This window comes from Triticum aestivum, chromosome 1A, assembly GCF_018294505.1.
Source record: "Triticum aestivum cultivar Chinese Spring chromosome 1A, IWGSC CS RefSeq v2.1, whole genome shotgun sequence".
NCBI classification, from domain to species: Eukaryota; Viridiplantae; Streptophyta; class Magnoliopsida; order Poales; family Poaceae; genus Triticum; species Triticum aestivum.
In genome coordinates, this window is record NC_057794.1 from 592,394,377 (window position 1) to 592,410,647 (window position 16,271).

Sequence of the window (16,271 nt, forward strand, 5' to 3'; positions counted from 1 at the left end):
GTAATGCCCGCTAGCACATACAGTAAATTTATCTCTTTTCTTATTTTATGATAATAGATCCTAAATTAATCTTTGATTACCACTGTCGCTAGGGCCTAGGGGACTTAGATTTTCATGCATGAAATGTTCTGTTTTTAGGAATGTAGACTCTAAAATGGAGCAGACCACCCGCCCGCCAGATCTGTGCAACTTACCGATGGCCCGTCTTGAGCCCCGGCCCAGGCGGCCCTCCTCTGCTGTGATGCGGTCTTCACGCTCACTGACGTTAGTTTAATTAAGAGTCTGTTTCGGTGTGTTAGAAGTGCATGGTAAGATGATGTGCACAAATAGCATTAGAAGAGTGGGCATATCCACTGGTTGGTATTTTTTCCTTCATAAAGTGGTAGTGGTTTCATTCAAGGTCTGTACGTGCAGTGCATGTATACTTCTGTGAACAGCAAAAAGCAAAGAAAATTTGACTTTTTGTTCATCTGCGTGCACTTCCTTTGCATATATGCTGATCAAAGTTTAACTTCAAAATGACAAGAGTATAATCCACATCGACATTGTGTATAGTAATTTTTTGGTGCCAACTAATGCTATATATAATTTCGCAAATGTGTATGCTACACCCATAGTAACAAATCACATCTCAGATATCAGGGAGAATACAAAAGGCTGGATATGATATTGGCTCCATGTGTACCATGCGATCTTCTACTATCATATTTGGTTTATTTGATTTCCTTCAGTTCAGACTCATCTTCTGCTACTTTAGTCCTTTGTACTAAACCTGATAAGAGCTGCAAGAACAAACTCATAAATGGTTGTTCGACTTCGTACATATTACAACAGAGTTGAATGTATAGGCCATAGATGTATTCTTATTCTTGATCGATTGACTGTAAATCTATCAGATTTATTCTGTATGAAACTCTGGCCTACCAGTTTTAAAAGATGAAGAATATAACCCACCAAATTATTTGCTTATTCTTGTATTTTGCTCAAGCTATCTTAATTTCTTCCTTTGATGCTCGCTAACTATTAAGGTGTGTGTTAATATAGCAATGCAGATGTGCTATTTTGGCTATATTATACTAACCTCATTAGTTTCATGTGCCTTCTGTTTATCATATTAGTTAGAATTACTATATCATGACGGGATCCTTTTTCTCCATGCACGGGAAGTACTGAACTTCCTCTTTGCAGAATTGACATGCTACGTATTACATGCAATAGGAGATTTATTTCTTAAGGTTATACGTGCGTCGCTACGTATTACTAGTACCAAAAGAAGAGGCAGTTGAACAGAGCGGCGGGAGGGGGATCAGCGCGGCCGCCTGTAAGCAGGCCAGCGACGGGAGGTGTGCCCTGGAAGGATGATAATATCCATGGCCGCCGTCGTAGACAATCTGCAGAGACTACAGAGCGGCTACGGCTTGGAAAGAGGAGAACAAGGAAGAAGCTAGCTATGCGGCGTTTTGTTCGCTTCCTTATAGTTTTGAAAAAAGAGGTTGAGAGCTCTTTTTTTAGACAGAGATAATACTATGGTTTTGAAGATACTGCAGTATTAATACTACAGTTTTTACTGCTAGCCAAACAGGTTAAATTAAATTAAACTTAGAAAAACTGTAGTATTTTTAGAAAACTTAAAAAATACTTTGCTATCAAACAGGGCCTTAGTAACTACCAATTCGTGTTGTCCGCGGAGGCGGAAGGAAAGCGAACGAGCAACCCTAGCCGCCTGAGGCGAACGCCCCGATCCGCAACGTAAGCGGGACTTGTCATCCTAATCCCTAACCAATTGTTTGTAGGCCGGCGACGATGGGGGCGGTTCGGTTCGCGGCGAGGAGGATCGGTGGCTCCCCTGCTCCAGCAAACGCAGGCGCCGGTCGGGGAAGGGACGCCGGCTCGTGCCAAGCAGGTTCATGCGCCCCCGCCAGCTCTCCGGCATGGTCTCCAGTGAGGTATCTTAACCATAATTGGCATCTTTATAATTTTCTCATGATTTATGGATTTCACCGACATTAAGGATTACTTAACCTGACCTGAAACATCGTGACCAACTGCTGCTTATCCTTTATAAGCAACTTATTTTCCTGGTTCATCTGCGAATGACTTTTTACTGGTCCTGCTGGCCTGCTCCAGCGATCGCAGGTGGCGGAGCGACTCCTCCTCGAGCCAGGCTGGCTTATGCGCTACCGCCAGCACGCCAGCGAGGTACCTAAACCAAAATTGACATCTTTTATCTCACGATTTATCTGTTGAAATCCGATAATTGAATTCAGTGCAAGCGAAACAACAACATGCTTGTTTAATCTGACTTGAAGCTGTATTAACAACTGGACTGGATGCAAATCATATCATTAAGCAACGTTATTTTTCCTGGTTGGTCCGAGCATTACGGCTTTTTGCTCATACCTTTATCAAATAATTAGTTCCAACTCATCTTCCGCTTGATGCATGCTAGTACTGTATGATGGTACTTAATCTTTCATACATGCAGGTTGTTTAGCCATCCAATAGAACAGACCGGCTAGGGTTTCCCTCCGCCGCCGCCGCCCTCCCCCGCTCCCGCCGCCCCCGGCCGCCGGTGGGCGCGCCCCGGCTCCTCCTCCCCCTCCCCTCCTCCCCCGTACCCCCCGCGTCGCCTCCCCGAGCGAGGCGGCCGGCGGCTCCCCTTCCCTGCCCCTCCCAGCGCCCCCCCCCTCCTCCTTTCCCCTCCCGCCGCCGCCGGCGTAGGCCACCGGGCCTGGCTCGCGTGATGCCGGCGGCGGCGGCCGTGTTCTCTTCCTCCCCGCGCGGCGCTGTAGCTCGGGCGTTGGCGCCGGCGGCGGTGCACCCAGGTCGGCTTCGGATCCGGTGGCGGCTCGTCTTCGCAGGCGGCGCAACTTCGGGTGGCATGGTGGCGGTGGCGTGGCTGCTTGGCTGCGGGGCGGCGCGGTGGCTGGCGGCGGCGCCCTTCCGGCCCAGATCTGGGCCCTTTTGGGCCCCATCTGGGTCTGGGTGGGCCTGGCTTGTGCTTTCCGGCGTCATCTCCGGCGGACGGAGGTGTGGCTTGGGCTGGGGGTGGCGGAGACGGTGGCGCGTGTACTGCAGCGCAGCGACGGGAGCTTCACGAGCCCGCTTCGGGCTCGGCCGGGCAGGGGTGCATGGTTTGCTCCTGAGCTACGTCCGGTCGGTCACCGCCGAGGGTGGTGGAGGTTGTCCCCTCCCACGTGGCCGCTGACCCTGCTGCTCCTCGTTTTCGGCTGGTTCCTCTCGATCCCGCCGGTCTCGCTTCGCTTGTCACAGTGAGACGGCGATGGTGACTGCGTGTCCGTGGTGGCGCATATTGGTGGACGGCAAGTATGGTGGAGCGCGATGGATCGTCTGGGGTCCGTGGTGGCGCATTTTTTTTTTCCTTTTGTGTTTTCTCTTTTTTTCTTTTGGGCGTGCCTGTGCTGCTTCCGCCCCAGCACCTATCGTGGGTTGTATCGATGTTGTTGCTTTGTAATACAAAGCGGGGAAACCCTTTTTCGGCAGTACTGTATGATTATGTGACTTCATTTATCCATATACGGCAAGTATGATGCTGTGGCTAGTTGATACACATGCACCATGCATTCTGTACATATCGAACTGCCAGACAAGACAATATCCTTCTTAATTATTTACCAGTTGCAGTTGTTAATGATTGATGTTGCAAAGTAAGTACAGTGACCATTATCTATGTGTATTAATCCAGATCCCCAAGAAAAAGAAGCTGTCTGCCTTGGAATCTGAGTTCCAGTGGACACAGGAGACGCTTAATGCCTCGTGTGGAATGATATGTGGGACTCCCCCCTCCCCCCTCCCGCCCGCGCCGCCACCCGCGAGGCGGCCGGGGCGGGCGCCCAGATCCCGCCGCCTCCGGTCTCCCCTCCTCCTCCTTCCTCCCTCGCCGCCGCCAGGGGGCACGGCCGGGCTCGCCTGACCGGCGCCGGCGGCGGCGGGGCCCTGCTCTTCCTCCTCCGCGCGTTGGGGGCGACGCGGGTCCCTCCTTCGCGGGCGGGCGCGGCGCGGGCGCGGGGCGCCGCGGCGCGGCGGCGCGCGGCCCTCCGGCGGCGCGTGGTGCGGCGTGGCCGGCTGCGCGGTGGAACGCGCCTCGCCGCGGCGGCCGGTTCCGCCCGGCAGGCGGCGAGGGCCGCGGGCGGCGTGGGCGGCGGCTGGGGTCCGGCTTCGGGCTGCCGGCGGCTGCGGTGGTTCCTCTCCGTCGTGGGCGTGCGGCGGTGGTGCGGCTCGGCCGGTGGCGGTCCGGCGACCTGGTGATGGTGGCCGGCGGTGCGCGTGTTGGTGGTGCCTCCCTTGGCGGCTTTCGGTGTGGGGAGGAAGGGGAGCGGCTTGGACAGGGGCGGCGGAGCCGACGGCGTGCCGGCTGCAGCGCGAAGGCGGGAACTTTACGGGCCTCTGCGTTCCCGGCCGGGCCTGTGCGGCCACGGGCCTGGTGTGTTCCTGCCATTGCGTCCGTTCAGCTACCGTCTTCGGCGGTGGAGGTGGGGCCCTCCCGCGTGCCGATGGTGCTGTTGCCTGGTCCCGGCTCCTCTTCTTCATCGTGCCGACCATGCTTCACGGTGCCGTGGTGAGACAGCGTTGAACGCTTCGTGTCCGGGCTGGCGCAGGGTGAGGGTCTGTTTGGCGGCGAGCTTCGGAGTGCCTGAGGTGGAGGTTGGGATCGGGAGAAATCTCTGTTGGCCTGGCCGACATCGACGCGGTGGTGCTTGTGGGTGCCGCCAGACCTTCCTGGAGGGCGTCGGAGCTACCCTTCCTCTCCCCTCACCGTACCGGGGGAAACCCTTGGCAGCAGCGTCGTCTTCGTCGCGTTCCTTCTTGGAGGTGTTGATTGGTACCGGTGCTTCGGAGGCTCGAAGTTTGGTGGGAGATCTCCGGTGGGTGCAGCGGCCACGAGGCTTCTTCGTTTCTTTGTCGATCCGCCGTTGTCGGCGTTTGTTTCTCTTGTATTTTCTCTTTCTTTTTTTTTTGGGCGTGACTGTGCTGTTTCCGCCCCAGCACGTATCGTTGGATGGTTCGGTTGGTTGCTTTGTATACAAAGCGGGGGAAACCCTTTTTCGGTAATAATGCCTCGTGTGATAGGTTGGAGGAGCTTCAAAAGAAAGCAGCACCAGATGCCTTTAAGTTGTATGTACAATATACAAGATGCATGCAGATACTATACTTGATTGATTTCTTCCTTAATTTCCTTTTTGTTTGTTTGCTTGACAGGAGTTGATACATATAATCTTATTTGACCTACCTCTCTCTACCTGCAGGGGCGTGAAGGCCTATGGAGGTGCGTTTAAGGCTGTGGTCGGTGGAGCTGCCAAGGCGTTGTTTTGCTTCAGTATGATTACTTCTCTAATTTTTGGTGGCAACGAGGTGGAAGACCCGGCTGCTACCAAGGAAATGCAGTGAAGACAAGATAAAGAAAAGGAGAACCAATGATGGCCTCTGCAGTTTGGCTAAGCTAGCACTGTGCTATCTGATTTTTGGTTCAGGTAATTGTTGCCGCACTGTTCACTAATGTCGTGGTGTAGAGATGGACAGTCGATAAAGAATTATTCCCACCGGTTAGTGTTCTTGCAAATATACTGCCCGGTCTACTGTTTTGTGTGTCGGCAACAACATCACCGGAAAGAATCGGGAGTCGATTGTGATGGCGCTCTGCATCAGTATGCCGACGGAGAGAAATGATGTGTTAAATAAAACATAAATCATAATCCTTTATATAAGGACGCGGGGTGAAGGAGGGGGAGAGAAATAATGCGTAAAAGAAATCCCAGTTTTTTAACGGTATGTGTTTTTTCTTCTTTTTTAATACAACATAGACGCAAGCTCTCATATACACGTTTTTTCTGCGGAAGCACTGTTCACGCAGAGGGCGATGTTTAATAGTATGTACATACCGATTCCTCTGCGTATAAATAGTACTCCCTGTGTAAACAAATATAAGACGTTTTAGATCACTAAAGTAGTGATCTAAAAGGTCTTATATTTATTTACAGAGGGAGTACTATAAAAAATAAGTTACTATTATCTGCGTTCCTAAATATAAGTCTGTTTAAAGATTTCGCTATGGACTATATACGAAGCAAAATGAGTGAATCTACATTCTAAATACTCCCTCCGTGCTCAAATATAAGTGTTTTCTAAAGATTCCAACAAGTGACTATATATGAAGCAAAATTATTGAATCTACGCTCTAAAATATGTCTACATACATCTGTATATTGTAATCTATTTGAAATATCTAGAAGGACTTATATTTAGGAATGGAGAGAGCATAGATATAGTTTTTATCAAAGGAAAAAGACTTATATTTAGGAACGGAGGTAATAGTAACTTATCTTTTTATTGATTGGTTTAAAATATGGAAGAAAAAAAACTTACCTTCTGCCGGCCGATCTCGCGCCCATGTCCACCGGCCCATGTCCGTCGGATCGTCCTTTGATCCAACGGCCGACAGCACACCACACCCACGCGTACGGGTCTGCAACTCAGCTGCTGTTTCAGAAAAGTTTTCTGCAACTGAGAGCGTGTTTCAAAGCTCTGTGGTGGTTAGAGCCAGCAGCGGAGAGGCGGAGCGCCGTGCAACTGGGATAGTGTCGGCGGCTGGGTGGTAGACGGCGGCTAGGCGACCGCGGCATACCAGCCGCTCTGGACGACGACAACGCAATCTGAGGTCACGGACGGCTGCACAAGCAACAGGTGTGCATCCTTTCCACACTAGATCCACTGATTTCCCCCCCATTCCTGCAAGAGCGAAATTAAGGGAGGGATGTGATGGTGGGCGGTGGTGGTGATCCCCTATCACGTTGGTGGGCGGTGGTGGTGGTGCCTTGTCGCGTTGGTGGGCGGTGCTGGTTGTGCCCCGTCGCGTTGGTGTGCTTCCCCGCAGCGGCGTGCTTCTACAACGACAGGGGCAGTGGTAGTACTGCTCTGTTGCGGTTGGCAGCGGCGCGCTCGACGCAGGCAACGACGACGGTGTTTTTGAATACTTTTTTCATTTGCAAAAAATTTCGCAACATTAACTATGTTGTGAAACTTCTTTCACAATATCATCGTTTTTGCAAAAAGAAAGAAAGACAGAAAAAAAATTCTGCAACACTACATATGTTGCATAAAAACTTCTACAACACGACCTATGTTGAAAAAAATCCGCAACAAAACCTATGTTGCAAAAAAAAAATCCGCAACACAACCTCTATGGAAATGTTGTTTCCGCAACAAGGTGGTTATAGCAGAGGTAGAAGAGCACGTTTAGCGACAAGATTGTGTTAAATCTGATGGCTTGCGAGACAGTGGATCTTTTAAAAAGATCAGCCGGCCGACGCGTAGCAACCCCTTAATATAGTTTCTGCCAGAGAAAAAAAAAACAAAGATAGAGTTAACTACCAATTCGGGTTGTCCGCGGAGGCGGAAGGAAAGCGCGCGCGAGCAACCCTAGCCACCTGAGGGGAACTTCCCGATCCGCAACGTAAGCGGGACTTGTCATCCTAATCCCTAACCAATTGTTCGCGGCCGGCGACGATGGGGCCGGTTCGGTGCGCGGCGAGGAGTCTCAGTGGCTCCCTGCTCCAGCGAACGCGGGCGGCGGTCGCCGGGGAGGGACGCCGGCTCGTGCCAAGCACGTTCATGCGCCCGCGCCAGCTCTCCGGCGAGGTCTCCAGCGAGGTATCTTATCCAAAATTGACATGTTTAAACTTTCTCATGATTTATGGATCTCACGACATCAAGGATTACTTAACCTGACCTGAACCTGTACATGCTGACGTACTGCATGCTTCTTATCGTTTAAGCAAATTATTTTCCCGATCGATCTGAGAATGACCTGCACCTGCTCCAGCGATCGCAGGTGCCGGAGCGACTCCTCCTCGAGACAGGCCGGATCATGCGCAACCGCCAGCTCGCCAGCGAGGTACGTCAACCAAAATTGACATCTTTTATCTCATGATTTATCTGCTGAAATCCGATAACTGAATTCAGTGCAATCGAAACAACAGCATGCTTGCTTAATCTGACTTGAAGCTGTACTAATAACAGGACAGGATGCAAATCATATCATTAAGCAACCTTAGTTTTCCTGGCTGATCTGACTTGAAGCATTATGACTTTTTGCTCATCCCTTTAGCAAACAATTAGTTCCAACTCATCTTCTGATTGATACATGCCAGTACAGTATGATGATTATTATTATTTTAGATGAAAGGGAGGAGCTCCCCGGCTCCCTTTTTATATAAAGAAGCCACAAACCCAAGTACCACAAAGCCTCCCGCATGAGGTAGTTCAAACGCAACACAACACAAGTAGAAACTACCAACATCTTTTTTAGGAAAAGGGGCTATCCCCCAAAAAGAGAAAGGAGCACAGTTTTACAGATCCAAGGGACATGAAACTTCCCAGCGCTAGTTCAGCTATAACAAGCTAGGATCAGGACCATCTTTTCAGCGACCGATTGGCGACAGGAGGCTCCCGAAGTCCAAGGTAGAGATCGGGCTGGGTGCTGCAGCAATTTCCATCCTTGGTGGTGCAACTTTCTCCATCACCTCCACGGCAGCCGGACGGGTTCCTTGATCAGTTGGAGGAGCTGGTTCTCGAAGTCTCTCATCCGCTGGAGCATATGTTCCTTGAAGATCACCCGCCATTTTCTGACGAGTTTTATAGCCATCGACCAAATCTGTTTGACAAAGATCCAAGGCACAGCATTAAAGATCATGTTATTTCTATGTTTCCACAAAGCCCAAAGGATAGCAGAGCAAACAGTATTAACATGATCTAAGTTTTTGCCTGCTACCCAGAGTGAGGCAATGGACTCTAGATTAGCACCCAGAGGTCAATGGAGCAGGTCCGAAGCCACAGACCAGATTTCTTTGGCCACCACACAATCAAAGAATAGGTGGGTAGCTGTTTCCTTACAGGCACAGAAGACACAATCTTCTGGCTTTTTCAGATTCCTCTTCAAGAGGTTATCTCTAGTCATTAGCTTATTGTAAAACAGAAGCCAGAGGAAGATATGTACCCTAGGAGGGATGATAATCCTCCAGACTGCTGGCAAGAAAACTGGCGTCACCCCCCTAAAATTAATAATTGCATATAGGGAGGTGGAGGAGTATTGCCCTGAGGATTCGTATTGCCGGACCAGCGAGTCACACTCATCAGTAAAGGCAATACTCTTAGCAATCTTCGTTAGCTCATACCACCTAATCATCATCCGTTCATCAAACGCTCTTCTAAAGGTCAGCTTAAGATGGTGCCCATCCCAGACTTGCTGGATAGTACAGCATTGTTCCCTACATATACAGAAGAGGTCCCAGAATTGGATGGCGAGGGGGATGAGCCGAACCAAGAATCTGTTGGGATTAACCACGACGTGGTGCCCCTGTCCGGCACGGACTAGTAGCAGTCACCGAGTAGGTATAGGAATTCATGTACGAGTAGGTTACTTGCATGTACCGTGTAGGACTAGGATTAGCAAACCGAGTAGTATTGCTCACGTAGCTATCCTAGACTAGGATTAGCCTGTACCCTGTAACAACCAGACCGTGGATCTGATTTAAAGCAATAAAGTAGCAGGAACGACACGTTCCTCTTGCTATCAATCTAGACTTGTGTGCGTACGTGCATCTTGTGTTTCGGCCGGAATCAATCAACTAGATTGGAGGCTTAGCTTGTACGTGCACATCGCAGGCTACGGTGTCAATCGATCAAGAACGGTCGAGTCAGCTTGGGGCAGAAACCAAGACAGTCAGCGTCGCTTTGCTTCGTCGTCGTTTGTCGTCGGTCGTATCACCGTCGCCGGAAAGTACTCGGTGTTGGGTCTGGGCCAACAATTGGTATCTAGAGCAAGGTTGATCTTCTAATAACGGAGGATCATGGCGGACGACGAGAAGACCAAGCAGCTGGCGGAGTACTCCGGTGCGGCTAAAGTAATTGCTGCTCCGGCGAGTTCGTCGTATCCACGGTTTGATCGCGAGAACTTCGGGGTCTGGAAGGCCCTCATGGAGTGTGGTCTCCGCGCCAACGAGCTATGAGACGCGGTGGATCTCGGAGGCGACGCGTTCAAGAAGGAGGGAGCCGAGCACCGGAAGGATCGGCAGGCGGCGTCGGCGATTTATTCGGTGATGCCGATGGATGTCCTCCAGCACCTAATCGCCAAATCAACGGCGAAGGAGGTGTGGGATACGCTGAAACTCATGTTCGAGGGACACACCCGCGTCAAGCAAGCCAATCTCCAAACTCTCCTAAGGAACTACGAGACTTTGGTCATGGGCGACGATGAGTCCGTGGACGTGTTCGCTTCACGGGTGGCAACTCACGTCAATCGGATTCGCGCGCTTGGAGAAAACCTCACTGAGACCTCGGTTGTCCGACGGTTCTTGCGCGCGGCCTCTCCCAGGTACCTGCAAATTGTCACAGCGATCGAGCAGTGCGTCGATCTTGCGACTCTCTCCATCGACGATCTTGTCAGACGGTACAAGGCGCATGATGAGCATATGCGGTGCAGTCTTGGGGACGGGAGGAACGACGAGCTTGTGATGCTCATGAAGGCGCAGTGGATCGCCCTAGAAAAGCAAGGCGGATCCAGGAGCAGCAGCAAGAAGAAGGGGAAGCAGCGTTCGGTGAGAAAGAACTTCGCCGACTCGGACGACGACTCAAACGATGAGGCTGCACCACCACCGAGGAGAAAGTTTGACATCAGGAAAGTGAGGTGTTATAACTGTGGCCTCCTCGGTCACTTTAAGGCTGACTGCGAGGGAGCACCGAAGCAGAAGGCGCTCATGGCCCGTCAAGGAGATGATGGTGACATGATGTTGATGAGCGAACTCATGGACGAGAAGGATCCAGGTCTTCAACTGCCGGCTAAAGAAATTGTCGCGTTTGTTGAAGAAAAAGTTTGCTATCATGATCATGGTTCGGAAACTCGTGTCGTGTACGTGCACATCGCAGGCTACGGTGTCAATCGATCAAGAACTGTCGAGCCAGCTTGGGGCAGAAACAAGACAGTCAGCGTCGCTTTGCTTCGTCGTCGTTCGTCGTCGGTCGTATCACCGTCGCCGGAAAGTACTCGGTGTCGGGTCTGGGCCAACAGAATCCTCCCAGAATCTGATTTGCTCTCCATTCCCCACCACCCACCTGGATCCCATTTTAACTGCTTTTGCAGCCCATACGACACCTTTCCAGAATTGTGAGGCCCCAACAGAGTCACCACAAAATATGTTAGGAACGTTGCTAAGGTATTTGTAATCGATGAGGTTTTTTCAAAGTTCCCCCTCGCCAGCCATATATCTCTTAACCCAGGAGCCTAACAAGCAAATATTTAGGTCATGGAGGTTTGGGATTCCCAAACCCCCAAACTCCTGCTTCATGCACACTAGTTGCCAGTTTGCCAAATGGATTTTCCTATGTACTTCATAGTCATTCCAGAGGCAATTAGCCATCTGAGAGTTGTGATGAGATCTAAGGCCCATTTGGGGAATTTAAAAAAGGAGAGCAGGTAAATAGGAATGCTGGACAGGCAGGTTTTAATCAAAATCACCCTCCCCTTATAGGAAAGGAGCTTCCCTCTCCACCCAACAATCCTCTTGAGGATTTTATCCAGCAAAGGTTGGATATCTTCCCTCGTTAGTTTATCTACATGCAGAGGGACCCCTAGGTACTTGATAGGAAATTTGCCTATCGGGCCGCGGATCGCTGTCAGCAAACATGATCGTATCATCTGCATACTGGAGGCTAATTAAACCCCCGGGGCAGCTATCGTAACACAGACCTCTAATCAGCCCCTCACCCGAGGCTTTAATCAGCATTTTAGTAAGAACGTCCACCACTAAATTGAAGAGTAAGGGGGACGCGGGATCACCTTGGTGCAACCCTTTTCCAGTGAGGAAGTAGTTACTCTCAAGGTTATTTAGCTTAACTCCTACGGATCCCCCACGGGTGATCTTGTTGATCCAGCCGATCCACTTCCTGCCAAACCCTCTTTTATGAAGGAGTTCCTCTAGGAAGTCTGGATCTACTTTGTCGAAAGCTTTCTCATAGTCTAGTTTTAGGACAATCCCATTTTCTCCAGTTTTAGACAAAGAATGGATGGCTTCATGGGCTACCACCACACTTTCTAGTATATATCTGCCGTTAATAAAGGCAGATTGATTGCTAGAAATCAGCTTGTCCATGATGCTAGACAGCCTATTTGTAAGGACTTTAGTGAAAATTTAAAAATGCAATTCAATAAGCTAATTAGCCTAAATTTCTTCATAATCGTGGCATTAGGCACTTTTGGGATGAGGGTGAGCATGGAAAAATTTAATCTATAAATTTCCAGATTTCCTTCATAGAAATCTTTGAACATAGAGAGGATGTCATGCTTAATTAGCTCCCAAAATTTCTGGTAAAACTGAAACGGGATGCTGTCTGGGCCGGGGGCACCATCAGCATAGGAGTCAAAAACAGCCTTTTTGACTTCCTCTTCACTAAAAGGAGACTCTAGCATGCTATTATCTGCATCTGAGACACAATGTTGCCTACCAAAGAAATCATCAGACAGGGCAAAACCTCCCCTGTCCTCTTTACTGAAAAGTTCTTTATAGTAGTTAGCAGCTAGAGCAAGCATATCCCCGTGATCAGATATGGGGCCATCAGGCCCCTCCAAGGAATGGACCAGTGTCTTCCTTCTTCTCTGATTGGCAACGGCTTGGAAATATGCAATATTTTTATCTCCCTCTACTATATCCCTATCCCTAGACCTTTGCCTAGCTTTGGTCTCTTCTTGAAGCCAGATTCTATTCATTTCCTCCCTAATTTCATGTAATCTAGCTAGCTCTATATTGGTTAGCTCAATAGTTTCAGCTTTAATATCTAGCGAATCATATTCCTCAATCAGATTATTCTTGAGCCTCCTGAGGTCTACCTCAAAGTTGGCACTCCAGCCTTTAGTGGCTTTCCTCAAGTTTCTCATTTTCTGCCAGGAATCTACTGAATCCTTCCCTACAACCGGGGTAGTCCAGGCCTTGACTACTATGCTAGGGAAATCTTTTTCCAACAACCACCACTTCTCAAACTTGTACCGAAAAAGGCTTTCGCCCCGCTTTATATATAAAGCACCAAACCACAAGCATCCAGTACAACCACACGCCATGCCAATGCAACACACGCACACACCCAGGACAAGATACATAGGCGCTGGGCGCAGCAACACCACTCCTAGCACTACCGCCCCGAAGAGATGAAACTACATATGACGAACCATGTGCTCCAAGGCGGCGCCTTCAGGAAGGATACGACGCCGGAGCGCCGCCACTGCCCGATCCAAGGATCGGAGTTTCCCCCGGAGCCGCATGATGGGCAATGAGAGCCGCGACGACGCCTTCAAGAAGGGAACGATCTTCGCCGCCGCCGGTCCGTCCGAAGATAGAGCAGGTTTTCACCTCGGTCAACATTCACCGCCACCGAACGCCACACCCCGGAAACCACGCCGCCCACACGACCATGGTGACCGGGCAGCACCAAGGCACGGGCTCTTCCCAAGAGCACCGCGCAACCACCACCAGGGCTGCCGCCCCAGCATCCAAGACCTCGACACCACCTCACACGAGACCCACCGCACCCGAAAGAAAGAGACGAGCGGACAGGTCCCACCTTTCGCGCCCCTGGGCAACCCCCAGCGTCGAGGCCCAATAGGTCGGCTAGAACTGGCATCCACCGACCCATCCTGCTGCCCCAAGCGCGAGACGAGCTCGGTCCTGCAGCAACGAGAGGGGGACGAGGTCAGTCCTGCTGCACCACGCGCGAGACGAGCTCGGAACTGCTGCATCGTGCGTGAGACGAGCTCGGTCCTGCGGCATCGAGTGCGAGATGAGCAGTGGACCGCAGCTGGGAGAGGACCAGCCCTTTGATGGGAGTAGCACCCAGGCAACGAGGAGAGGGGTTGAAGGTCGAGATGGTCCGAACACAGACAAACCGACGCCGGAGAAGCCGGCCGTTGCCGCGGGCAGATCCGTCGAGCCACCGTGAAGCCGCCACGACACCGGTAGGCCACCACCGAGACCTACGCATGCCGCCGCCCACGGCCGGAGCAGCAGCCATGCCCGGCCGCTGCCCTACCCGCGTCGTCTGGCGAGCTCCAAGCGCCGGAGCCGCCGGGCACGCACCACCAGAGCCAGACGCCACCGGCCGGCCCCCAGAGCCAGATCCGGCCGGATCCGGCAAGAGACCGGTCGCGCGCCACCTCTCGAGACGGGAGCACCGCAGCCGCCCCGCCGCGCGCAGAACGAGGGTCGCCGGGGCGCCGCCACCAGCAGGCCACCCCGCCGCCCCGCGAGATCGCCGCCGCGCCGCTGGATCCCGCGGACGTCCAGCGCCGTCGCTCGAAGGGGCCGCCCTGCGCCGGCGCCCACAAGAGGACGGGGAAGGAGGGCCCCGCCGCCGCCGCGCCTCTCGGGCTTTGCCTGACGGAGCTCACCGGCGACGCCGGGGGGGAGGGGAGGGAGGCGGGGCCGAGGGCCGCGGCCACAGGGGGCCCCCCGGGCGCGCGTGGGCGTGCCGTGGGAGGGGAGGGGAGGGGAGGGGAAGAGAAGAAGGAGGGGAGAGGGAGAGGAGGAGGAGGGGGAGAGGAGAAGGAGGGGAGCGGGGCGGGAGGCGCGCGCCCGGCGGCCAGCGGCGGCGGGGAAGCTAGGTCGCCGGCGGCGGCGTGCGGAGGGAACCCTAGCGGAGCAGGGGAGCGGGGGAGACCAACTCCAGAGTCCCAGTAAATGGGGGTATGGTCGCTTCTCAACCTAGGTAAGGCTTGAGTGGTGGCTAGAGGAAAAAGCCTGTCAAGATCCGTAGAACAAAAGACTCTGTCAATGGTGGTCATGACTAAATCATCCTGGTTATTAGCCCAGGTGAAAAGTCTGTTCCCCATTCTGATTTCCAGGAGACTCCAGAGATCTACCCAGGAATTGAACAGATCGCACCATTTATGATTGACATTACCATTGCTCTTGTCCGAGCTATACCTGACTAGGTTGAAATCCCCACCTATAAGGGTAGGGGTTTCACAGTCCACAAACAGGGAATGTAATTCAGAACAGTATGATGATTATGTGACTTCATTTATCCATATACGGCAAGTATGATTCTGTGGCTAGTTGATACACGTGCTGACGTGCACCATGCATTCTGTACATATCAAACTGGCAGACAAGATAGTATCCTTCTTAATTATTTACCGGTCGCAGTCAGCACTTACTTAAAGATTGATGGTGCAAAGTAAGTACAGTAACCATTATCTATGTGTATCAATCCAGATATCCAAGAGACTACAGGAGCCGTCTGCCTTGGAATCTGAGGTCCAGTGCAGGATGGAGGCGCTTCTTGCATCGTGGCATAACTTGGAGGAGCTTCACAAGGAAGCAGCACCAGATGCCTTTGAGTTGTACGTACAATATACAAGATGCATTCAGATACAATAATTGATCGATTTCTTCTTTAATTTCCTGTTTGTTAGTTTGACAGGAGTTGATACATATATCTTATTTGACCTACCTCTCTCTACCTGCAGGTATGTGAAGGCCTATGGAAATGCGGCTAAGGCTGTGGTTCGTGGAGCTGCCAAGGCGTTGCTTTATTTCTGTATGATTAGTTCCGTTATTTTGGGTGACAAGTAGAAGCCCAGGCTGCTACCAAGGAAAACCAGTGAAGACAAGATAAGAAAAAAAAAGGAGAACCAATGATGGCCCCAGCTTGTTTTCAGTTTAATTATGACCTGTGCTATTACAAACATGGAAGTTTGGCTAGCTAGCACTGTGCTATCATGCATTGTGATATTAAAAACATGGAAATTTCACTCTGAAAACTAATTGTGTGATGTCTTGTATAGATCCTTTCACTACATGACCGCCCTATGATTTCCCTTCTCTTTATCTATTCATTTTGCACGTTATTTTCATCAACATGAGGTCACTCATATAGCATTCTATTAAAAACATGTTCAAAAACATGGGGAGACTAATAATTAAACAAGTGCAACTTAAAAGGACTCACATTATCTTAGAGCTTCTCTATGTTAGAGATGATAACTGAATCAAGAAACAGATTGTTGAAACTCGTCACGCAATCGGGAACAAAAGGGACAAGTATATATCCACATTGATTGCTACTACTAGTAGGCGAAAAGAAATTCCAGCGGAACCGGTTTCTACCGGGGTCGTGCATGCTCGCCGTGCGTGCATGTACACAATTTGCGAATGAGTACTCTACCGATTATGTTTTGGAGCAGACATTTATTGCAGTAAGACTATTTT

At 51.1% G+C, this 16,271-nt stretch overlaps 2 protein-coding genes across 2 annotated transcripts; both read left to right on the top strand.

Moving 5' to 3' along the window:
• The first annotated feature begins 1,667 nt into the window (after nucleotides 1-1,667).
• Nucleotides 1,668-5,552, top strand: LOC123183219 (uncharacterized). Its single transcript, XM_044595987.1, has 3 exons — nucleotides 1,668-1,946; nucleotides 2,128-2,199; nucleotides 5,268-5,552. The coding sequence occupies exons 1-3, from the start codon at nucleotides 1,804-1,806 to the stop codon at nucleotides 5,407-5,409; spliced, it is 357 nt and encodes a 118-aa protein (XP_044451922.1). The 5' UTR covers nucleotides 1,668-1,803; the 3' UTR covers nucleotides 5,410-5,552.
• Nucleotides 5,553-7,388: 1,836 nt separating this feature from the next.
• Nucleotides 7,389-15,862, top strand: LOC123183227 (uncharacterized). The gene is made up of 4 exons (XM_044595997.1): nucleotides 7,389-7,668; nucleotides 7,841-7,912; nucleotides 15,276-15,403; nucleotides 15,530-15,862. The coding sequence occupies exons 1-4, from the start codon at nucleotides 7,525-7,527 to the stop codon at nucleotides 15,633-15,635; spliced, it is 450 nt and encodes a 149-aa protein (XP_044451932.1). The 5' UTR covers nucleotides 7,389-7,524; the 3' UTR covers nucleotides 15,636-15,862.
• The last annotated feature ends 409 nt before the right edge of the window (nucleotides 15,863-16,271 follow it).

What these genes read in the sequence shown, in the direction of transcription:
- LOC123183219 (XM_044595987.1), top strand. Translation starts at nt 1,804, where the DNA reads ATGGGGGCGGTTCGGTTCGCGGCGAGGAGGATCGGTGGCTCCCCTGCT. An exon ending in CCGGCATGGTCTCCAGTGAG is followed by an intron (nt 1,947 to 2,127) that starts GTATCTTAACCA and finishes GGCCTGCTCCAG; the next exon opens with CGATCGCAGGTGGCGGAGCG. An exon ending in ACCGCCAGCACGCCAGCGAG is followed by an intron (nt 2,200 to 5,267) that starts GTACCTAAACCA and finishes CTCTACCTGCAG; the next exon opens with GGGCGTGAAGGCCTATGGAG.
- LOC123183227 (XM_044595997.1), top strand. Translation starts at nt 7,525, where the DNA reads ATGGGGCCGGTTCGGTGCGCGGCGAGGAGTCTCAGTGGCTCCCTGCTC. An exon ending in CCGGCGAGGTCTCCAGCGAG is followed by an intron (nt 7,669 to 7,840) that starts GTATCTTATCCA and finishes CACCTGCTCCAG; the next exon opens with CGATCGCAGGTGCCGGAGCG. An exon ending in GCACCAGATGCCTTTGAGTT is followed by an intron (nt 15,404 to 15,529) that starts GTACGTACAATA and finishes CTCTACCTGCAG; the next exon opens with GTATGTGAAGGCCTATGGAA.